Source organism: Frankliniella occidentalis, unplaced genomic scaffold, assembly GCF_000697945.3.
Source record: "Frankliniella occidentalis isolate FOCC.00 unplaced genomic scaffold, Focc_3.1 Scaffold78, whole genome shotgun sequence".
In the NCBI taxonomy this organism is placed as follows: Eukaryota; Metazoa; Arthropoda; class Insecta; order Thysanoptera; family Thripidae; genus Frankliniella; species Frankliniella occidentalis.
The window spans coordinates 306399-316195 of NW_026267208.1; the positions used below are offsets into that span (position 1 = coordinate 306399).

The following is a 9797-nucleotide window of genomic DNA, read 5'->3' on the forward strand; positions in this document are numbered from 1 at the left end:
GACTTCCCCCGGGGAAAGCAGATAAAGGAGATTTATACTCGACAGCTCGACAGTAAGTGCAAATTCTGGAGATCGAACTCTCAGTTTTTACATATTTTGTACTAGGCCACAATAAGGGTGGTCTAATGTTTGTTCAATTCAAGCAAGGCCTACGATGCTCGATTTATTTTTCATACGTGGATGCGCAAACGTCCCCTCCCTCCCCTTCCCCTCCCCCCGTGAACTTTCAATGTGAATAACACGTAAAACCGTTCGTGTCTCAATGAAGTCTGGTGATAAAATGATAGCATGATGTGTTTTGGCTGGAATTTATTAATGCCTCGTGTAACAACTTTAAACTTTACTTCAAATAGGCGATACTTACCTAGCTGACACAATGGATCAATCCCTCAGTCCTATTTCAGACATTCGAAACGAGGGTGTCGAGGTGTCCCGTCGTCTGTACAGGTACGTAATTCCGACCTTTGTGCAACATTTTGTATGTCATCATAGCGACTAATTGATTTGTTTAAGCTGATAAAGTATTACGCGTATATGCCCTGCTGTGATTATTTCGTCGGTAGCTTTTCAATAACCCCTGAGGTGATCGTTTTCGCGGATACATGCATTATTTTTTCGGGCCTAACCTCAACTGTCCATAAGGATTCGTAAGCATGTTAAGCTATGTTCATTGCGATTCTTTAATAATAGCTTTTACCAGTTACGTTCTCATCTTGTTCAAGTGACTGTCTCACATTTTCCCTACACAGTAAAATATTTTTTGTTCAAATAAATTTATTAGTTAGATATCCTGTTATGTTTGTATTTCATTTTTGTTTCAATTATTGTTTTTTTGTTGTAGGAGTATGATGGACACTACCCGTCAGTTAGATGACCTGAGGAGCCATGCCAAATCCACTAGAGAACTTTTTCTAGTTCCAGCTCAATCACTGAGAATTAAACTAAGAGAGATAGCTGAACGCCTGTTGTTTTCTAGCTCTTTATTTCAAAGACACAAAGTTGAGGAGATACTCTGGAGAAAAGGGTTTTATGAAGATGTATCAACTGCTAAACGTTTGAGAAAGGTGATTTAATATTTTTATTCTAAAAATGTCTCTAATTGTTTTTGACAAATTTTAGAAAATTGAACCCAGTACCTAATTAAATCTTTTTGGGGTCATGTTCTGCAGGAAAATCAGTGGCTACCAGAGGAGCGGTCACAACTTTTGCTACATTTAAAATGTGGTATTGGATTTTACCACCACTTGATACTGTATCTTCAGTCAGAGTTTGGAATTTCTTCAGGTTGCGTTGATTTTCCCATGATGTTTCCTGATCAAGATTATGGTAAAAGTATGTTGCAATTTTTTTAAGTTCTGCACCCTATATTTTCTTTAAGGTTCATCTAGTTTATAAGTAAGATTAAATCTATCTTCAATTTTTTTTTTTATAGGTAAGCCAACACCTTCATCAAAACAACTTCTTGCTGCTCGAGATTCTATTCATCGATGTCTTGTGTGTTTGGGTGATTTAAATAGATATCTTATGGACATACCTCCATGCGGGAATCATAAAATTGCATTTCGATATTACCATCAGGTATTGTAGAATTATTTTAAAATTATTATTTAATTGAAAGATGTGAGTATCTCAATTTACCATCCTTTCACTAGGCACTTTCATGGAATCCAGACATTGGAATGCCACACAACCAACTAGGTACCTTGTCATTGAGTACAAATTGTAACTTAGATGCTGTATACTACTATATGCGATGGTAAGACAGTTTGTCTGTCATTTTGGTTAATAATTTGGAGTGATGACAGTTTTAATGATTTTCTCCTTTTTCTAGTTTGATGTGCGTTCAGTCTTTTGAAGGTGCTGAAGGTAATTTGAAGAGATCATTTGAACGAAATGCTCAGAAAGTACCTCAAGAGAGGACAGTTGGACCAGGATCTACTTTTTGGCGCTGCCATTGTTTGGCTCCTGGAAGTGCACAGCTGTCTGAGTCGCAGGACCATGTTCAGCAGTTTATCACTCATTTTTTGTTGCTTGCTGACCTATGGTATTTTGACAAGAAGCCTGTCTCCAATCTCAGTGATGTAAGTCATTTTGGATTTGGAAGAATTGCCTTCTTCTGTTTCTTACCAAAATATTATGTGAGTGAGGAGTTGTTTTCTTACTATTTTTTTTTTAATCTTTCCTAGCTGTGCCATCAAACTTTGTTGGATTTCCGAATCTGTCTTGGGTTTACTGAGTCAATTAATTCAAATAGTGAAAATCACTATTTATCTAGCTCCTTATCTAGACCCCAAGAGAATTTCCCATCATACCTTTCTAAGGATATGGTTCTAAAGATAGTTGTTGTGACACTTATTTGTCTTTATAAACTAAGAAGCAAAGGTAATGATGTACCGTCTTTTATAATTTGCAGGAGAGTCTGAAATCTTACTCATTTTCTTATTCATTTTTATTTTTTGTTGTGCAGGGTCGGTTCAAGTTTCTTCGCTTGTTGCCTTCCTGTTGGCTATATTTTGTCTTCTGATTCAACAAGTACAAGAAAACTTCCAAGATTCCGTTTTAAATTTGTCTTTGCCAATTGTAAAAGATCATGATGGTGTTGAGTTGTCAGATAAAAAATCAGATATTAAGGAAAATGATTCTGCTAAAGAAGAACAGAAATCATCCGAAGATTCTAAAGAAAATGGTCACTTAAATGGCGATGGCCTGAGTATCATATCAAATGGAATTTCTAATGATGTTAAGAAACGGCCTAAAAAACTTAAAAGAATAGTGAGACGCCGTCATAGACAGTCCAATACATCTGACTCAGATGAAAGTAATGGTAAGCTCTTTTGCTGTTTTATCTTTATTGCATCTATGTTTCTTTGAGAAATAACTTTACTGACAAGACATTTGGGTTACAGATGAAGAATGTAATCTATCTGCTTCATCTGACTTGAGTGAAGATGAGGAAGTAGTCTTAGATTTAAGTTCAGATGAAGATGGAGAATTGAATGGTAGAATAAATGGTGGTATTTCAAGTGGTGATAATGATGCTGATGTTGTCATTCTAGAGGAGGTAACAGATGTCAATGATATCTCACAGTAAGTCGGCTATGGTCTTGTTTTATCTTCTTACATGTTTTTTTAGTAGTAGATTGGAAGTTTATTGTTTCTGACGTTTTCCAGATCAGCTCAAGTAAGAAATGGCCATGGAAGTCCCAGCACAATGCTAACAAACTTAGCACTAAAGGTAAGTAATTCTCTAATTACTCTTCTTGGACAATCTTTGTCAATTACTTCATCACTAACTTTATTTAATTGGATATCTTTTCCAGCCTGCAAATCCAATAGATGTTCTTGAACAAGTTGCAGAGGAGAGTCTTCTTCCTGCTATTAAAGTTTGTGTTGATTGGCTCTTGGGTGACAAAACTGTTGTTGAAGCTTGTGGCAGAGAATCATTTGATTTGATCAAGAAGTTTGTTGAGTTAGTAAATGTTATAAACATTGATTTGAAGGATATAGAAGAAGGTAAGAAAATTAAAACATAAACATTTTACAGGTTTCTTCTCAATTGTTGTGGTTTGGGAAAGAGCTAGTCGGAGTTTTAAATTTAAACGTGTGTGTGGTTGGTTAGCAGTACTGACTGCTCAGAGCACAACCCTATGGTCTTTCGCGAGGAGGGGGTCTTGTACATGGCACTGTGATGTTTGCCGTAGAACAAGAATGTTATGCTTCTCAGATCTATGGTTTTGGACAAAAAGCTGACATTTTTCCTTTTTCTTACTGTATAGATTCAACTGGGTAGTCCTCTCTTTTTAATTTTATCTTTAATATACTTTCCCTACCGCAAATAAATCGCCCTGTTCGCTATTGGGTCTTATATATATCTAAATGTATAATAATAATTTAAAAAATACCGTACTTTTTCCTTTTTTGTTTAAACCTTATATGTTTTTGTTTTGTATTTAGATTTATCTGCTCAGTCTTACTTGAAACACTACTCTATGATTGAAGGAAAGTGCAAGGTACCTCTTCCAGAGGATGCCCAGTTACAGAAATTAACATTTCTTGACAAAGCTCATGAAAATTTGGATTGGGAGTTGATAAGGCAAAAGTGTCTGAGTTCTAAAGAAGAGGTAAATAGTAATTACAAACTGTGAGAAAAAAAATATGTACAATTATATTTTTTGTATACTCAACAATGTTTGCCACCTTTTGCAGGCTCTCTTGAGAATCCAGAGGCTTGTGCAATTCTGCAACTTTCTTGAAACAATTCCTGAGACAGGTGTAGAATACCATAGTGGCACCAGGAAGTTCTTGGCTAAGAAAAAAGTAAACATTGATACTCCCACTAAAGCTGTAAGTATCATTTGTTTAATTCAAATCCCTTTTTTCTGTCTTTCTTTAAAGTCAATTGTGAATTTTTATTTATAATTAAGGATATTTTCCTGTACTACATATTATTATTATTATCTCTTTGAATTATAGCCTGTGTCTCCAAGTGTTGATCATCAAAGGAGAGAGGAAGTTATGCATAACATGGGCCAATTGTGGCTCAGGGCAGAAGTGCAGAATTTAGAGACATCTGTGAAGAGGGGTAGCAGGGGAGCAACATTCTCTCCTTATTTGGTTCTTGATGTAGATGCTTTGACAAAGTACTATCAAATGGTTGGACAGCTCATGGCCAGTCGGAAGTTCATCATGGTTGTTCCCTCGATTGGTACAGTATTACATTTTACAAATGTTTGAAAAATGGTTTATTTTTAGATACAAAAGTAATTTAGCTTTATTTTTGTCTGCTGCAGTTTTGACAGCTTTAGACCAACTGAAACGTGATAGTGCTTTGGCTCGTAATGCCATTCGTTGGCTAGAATTTCAGTTTCAGAAAGGCAGCCGATTTCTCAGAGCACAAAAGTCACAAGAAGCCTTGCACTTGCCTCTAGTCTCCTACCCCAAACAAAAATCTCGTGAAGCCTGGTACGTTTTGTTCTCTGGAAATTTCTATATTTCATTTCATTTATTTCATTTTTTTTCTCATTCCAATTTGTTGATCTATTTTACAGGACATATTTTCAAGTACTCGAATGTTGCCACTACCTGAATAACCAAAGTAGTGCATGTCGCAACAAGGATTCAGATGCTAATTTTGTTACTCTTCTGACTGGGCATACTTGGGATGATAGCACAACATTCAGTCCTGTTGGTGTTGCAAAAGCTGTTGGTATGTGCTGCTGATTATTCACTTCACCCTTACCCCAAATGAATCAATCCAATCAAATGAAAATATTTGTTTTGCCTTTTTATCTAACTTTGTTTTTCTTTGCAGGTATCTCATTGGAACATATTGAATCATTTTTCGCAAAGTGGAAAACTTCAAGTAAAAGTCACGGATGAAGTCTTTGACTGCTCTTTTTGGAGCTAATGCAATGAAGCAACCAGAAACCAGTTGGTTTCAGGTTCTGAGACCCCAACTGTACACCAGATCCACTGTTGCATTTTTGAGCAGTGCGATAATGTACCCTTTCCATTTTTGACAAAATGTCCCATGTTATCAGGTCATGCTGTAATTTTCACATTCTGTTTAATTCTCAGAGTTTAATGTGATTGACATTTTAAAACTTTATCAGAATACACATGATTCATGATTGTAAGAAGGAAAAATCAGTAACACAACTGTTAATGATAAAATGAGTCATTTTGTCATACTGGAAAAAAATCAGCTGTCTAAGAAACTCCATGGAATCCTGGAAAAGCAATGACACGTTCATGAAAGTTGACTATGCTTTTATTAGGAGACTGGACTACTTTTATCGAAAGGATTGTGAAGAATATGTCCATGGAGTCTTAGATAAGTGCACTTTTTGCCAAGTGAGCAATGTGATTCATATTCACCAAGTGTGATTTGAATTTGCTATGAAATCCATAGCAGTTGATTATTTGATTGATAGTCTTGCCAATTGAGTTCTGATGATTTTTAATTTCCTTACGCCCTGGTTTCATAATTTCATGTATCCAGCCTTCCTTTTCATTTGGAAAGAAGAAAGTGCTTGCAGAGGCTGAAGCAATATGTCTTCAAAGATCAGCTTACTTTTTAAGCCAACTTTTCTGTTTTATTTTGGTAGTTTATGTGCTAATGTCTCTTGAATACGTATTAGTTTAATAAATACAAGAATCAAATTTTATTTTCATAACATTGTTTTCTGACACACATGATTAGGCATGCTTAATTTTTATGTTTTCTGGTTTTAAATTGTTCATTTTGAGAAGTTGTTATTATAATTTTTCTAGGCTTACAAAAATTTTAACAAACCATCAAATTTTGTAAACAATAATTTTCCTTTTCCATTTTTTTCTTGTTTCTTTCCTTAATTAAAAATTGTGTCTCAGACAGTGTCATCACATGGAATTGAGTTCAAACAAGTATCTTCCTCTTTTGCTTGCATGATTCTAAGATACACTTACCTATATTTTCTACTGTTCTTATACCTCTTAACAGGGACATATACTTGTTTTCTTCTTGTTTCTTTTTTTTTTTATACTACCTGACATATGCGACTCAATGTTGACCAGAAATGTATTTTTCACTTTAAAATGTTTCTAGCCAAGTTGGCATTAAAACAAACAATCGCATCAAAACTTATTTTTCTTTCTTTGAAGTGCCCCGAAAAGGGCGTTAAGTTTGAAATACAGTTATTCATCGCATCGAATAGTTTTCTTTTCCTTTTCATTGACCAAATCAATTAGAAACTATGCGGGACATCGAGAACAATAGAACTTTGAGAAAAGGATCTCAAGATAGAACTCCTATTGTTGTTGGGGATATTTACGAACGAACAGCGGGAAATCCTTTCTTGTTACCAACGCCAAAGCTGTAAAACTTCTGAGCAAGACGACTGGGCACACTCACTGCAATTCTCCTCTACTGATAACTTTATAACAACTATATAACAGTTTCAAGCGTCGCCTCACGAATTTCATCAATTATGTACTCTTTCTGTGCCGCCAGATCCTGACTTCTTGCACATCTCAGTTCTGTAATGTTGGGTGCCTTGTTCAACCATCTCTCTTTTGTTCTCTCAGCTGCTCTCAGCTGTTTTCTGTTTTCTGCTCTGTTCTGTTTCTGTTTTTAAAATTCGCTACATTGGGCATCGCAAACTTTAATGTGTCCTGTTGTGCAAGTTTACAGTTGATAAAAATGGAATCTGGTTCTTTTACGAGCGCTGGAATCATTATTAGTCCTAGTACACATCAGAAAATCCGATCTAGGAATGCTGCTATGCGGTTGAAACATGGAGTGCCGCAATTCAAAGATGTACTGCGTAAGGTTAGTTAATTCTTTATAACACATTTATTGTTCTTTCTTCTTGTAATTGCGATTCATTTATAAACTTATCCTTTTTAGCGGTTTCTCAGCCGGATAAAAGAGAGTAGAGGTCGACTGCTTGATAAGTTTAGGGATGTGGGTGCGACACACAACGATACTGTGTTCAAAGCTATTCAGCAAGAAGTTTCCAATATCTTGGACACTGAAGATTTTGTGTGAGTTTAAGAAGTTTTTAATAGAAATGTATTACTGCTCAATCAAAATTGCGTCTTCATTAGACACCTTATCTGTCTTTCAGAGAAATGGATGTAGAAGACGAAACTCGTTACAGGGAAGAGGTTGAATCTGAAACATTGCTTGAGCTAGGTAAGATTTAAGCAGTACGTATTGTTTTTAGAAGAAAGAAACCTTTTTCTGATTTTAACAAGTTTTTTTCACTGCATTCTTGTAGAGAATTGGCTTATGCAACAGTATGACCTCCTTATGGCAGACGACAACACATTGCAGCAGCTATGGGAAGAGACACTTCGGGTTGTATGTCCAGTGTGTTTAAAAGGTAATTTAATTTCAAATGTTTTTGCAAACACCATTCACTGTGAAAATTGTCCCATCACTCTGCCAGCACGAGCTTCTCTTTCTGATATAAGAGATCGCATCTACACCATTGTAACTCATCATTCAGAGTCAGGCTGCTCGAGCCAAACTCTATTTTTTCTCTCACAAGAAGATTCATCTTTATATGCTCACTGCAATGTTTGTCCATATCTTGATTTAGCTGTCTAAAAAAAAAAGAAACACTAGGCAAATAATGTAAGATGAAGTTTTCATGAAAATCAGTAGTGTAACTAGACAAATAAGTACTGTGATATAAGTAATATTATAAAATATCCCAAAAGACTGATAGAAGTTACTATGTTTTGCAACCTTTTGAAACCACTGACAGCCCCTGTAAATGTTGTAAGTTTTCAATATTTTCTTTTCTTCATTGGTGAAAAAGAAAAATGTTCCCATAAATTATTTGTTGTTTTTCAAAGACTGATACTTTGGTTTTAATAAATTTCTGGTCCTCTTTACATCCTTGTGTCATATATTTTTAGCCTTAATAAAAGCTGATATTGACAAAGTGAGATGGATTGAAGTGCTCTCGGCTGCACCTCGTTGTCCTCCTGTTTAACTTTTCGCCCTATTCCTTTGCGCTCCATGGCACTCTCGTGGCCACTGGCCACACCCCCTGGTCACAATCTGTCACAAGGACACGGGCAGCGCCACAGTCTCCTGGGCTCTACCCCACCCCCCACCCTACTATCAGAGAGAGAGAGAGAGAGAGAGAGAGAGAGAGAACGCCACGATCGTTTGAGAGCTCATCTAAACTTGTTCTTAAGACACAATTCCAACTTTTAAGAGACGTCAGGGTGGCCGCGTGCGCGCGAAGCGTGCCGTTGTGGGAGAGAGAGGAGAGGGAAAGGGGGAAGGCAGTCTGCGTCCGAATCCGATACTTGTGTCGTTTCCCCGGCCGCGCCGCGGTCGTTTCTTGCGGACGCCGCCTCAGAGTGTGGTGGCACGCCTGGGGGGAAAACAGACGGCGTCGACATGCCGACGTGAGAATCAGTGTCGCAAACTCGCTGTAGTTTTGGCTTCGTGGATTCTCGCTGCTGCCTCGGGGGATTGGGCTTTGAAAAATATGGTCTGCCATGTCTTTTAGACGGCCGTTTGGCCTTGACCTGAACTAGTCTTTCTTTCCCCTTCACGCGATTCGACACCTCTAGGGGAATTCCCCGCTGCTAGTTTGTTGGCCACCAAGATGTGTTTGAAATAAATTTTGTAATACATATTCGTCCATCACCGGGCGTTTTCTGCTGGCGTAATACGACCCTCCCCTCCATTTCCACCCTTCCCGGAGGGAGGGGGGCTTTGGACCCACCAACCCCGCCATGGCGGACGCCGCGGTACTTGCTGCTATAGTTCCGTAATTTGTTTTTAATTGCGGTCATTACTTGGCTATCGGTTATCTTTTTTTTCCTCATGCCCTTTCCCTTCTTCTTGGGGACCAACCGACCCAAACAACGCCCCTTCCCCCCGCACGGCCCCTCCCATTCGCTGCTGGATCCCAACTTGGCCAATAACAAGGCGAAGAGGTCACGCCGCCCGTAATGGCACTCCGCTTGGACGTTCGAAAATTGCAATTGCGGCGGGTGCCTATAGCTTTCCAAGCTTTGAAGAGTGTCTTCTAGGAACAAAAATAGATGAAAACAGAATAGGAATTTATGGGAGAGTCATCAGCGTCGTCTGCACTCTGCCAACAGAAGCGGTGTACAGGCCTAATCGGTCTGGAAGCTCGGATGGTAATTATTTCCACTCTGCACTTTAGGCTCGTCCCCCGGTCATCTGCCGCCGTCTGCTACAATCTGCACACGCGCCCTCTGCTCGCCTCGCTGGGCCGTTGCCGTTCGCAGCCCACTCATTTGCTTGGCCAGCTGCGGGCACTCCC

At 38.1% G+C, this 9797-nt stretch overlaps 2 protein-coding genes across 2 annotated transcripts; both read left to right on the forward strand.

Moving 5' to 3' along the window:
* The first annotated feature begins 217 nt into the window (after positions 1 to 217).
* On the forward strand, positions 218 to 6692 carry LOC113214565 (nonsense-mediated mRNA decay factor SMG5). The gene is made up of 17 exons (XM_052268873.1): positions 218 to 447; positions 842 to 1064; positions 1170 to 1332; positions 1433 to 1578; positions 1653 to 1756; positions 1832 to 2081; positions 2187 to 2382; positions 2468 to 2824; positions 2907 to 3087; positions 3172 to 3235; positions 3321 to 3513; positions 3955 to 4121; positions 4207 to 4344; positions 4474 to 4705; positions 4791 to 4962; positions 5049 to 5206; positions 5312 to 6692. The coding sequence occupies exons 1-17, from the start codon at positions 377 to 379 to the stop codon at positions 5377 to 5379; spliced, it is 2883 nt and encodes a 960-aa protein (XP_052124833.1). The 5' UTR covers positions 218 to 376; the 3' UTR covers positions 5380 to 6692.
* A 375-nt stretch (positions 6693 to 7067) lies between these two features.
* LOC113214542 (RPA-interacting protein A-like) lies at positions 7068 to 8382 on the forward strand. The gene is made up of 4 exons (XM_026433925.2): positions 7068 to 7309; positions 7388 to 7524; positions 7608 to 7675; positions 7761 to 8382. The coding sequence occupies exons 1-4, from the start codon at positions 7181 to 7183 to the stop codon at positions 8090 to 8092; spliced, it is 666 nt and encodes a 221-aa protein (XP_026289710.1). The 5' UTR covers positions 7068 to 7180; the 3' UTR covers positions 8093 to 8382.
* The last annotated feature ends 1415 nt before the right edge of the window (positions 8383 to 9797 follow it).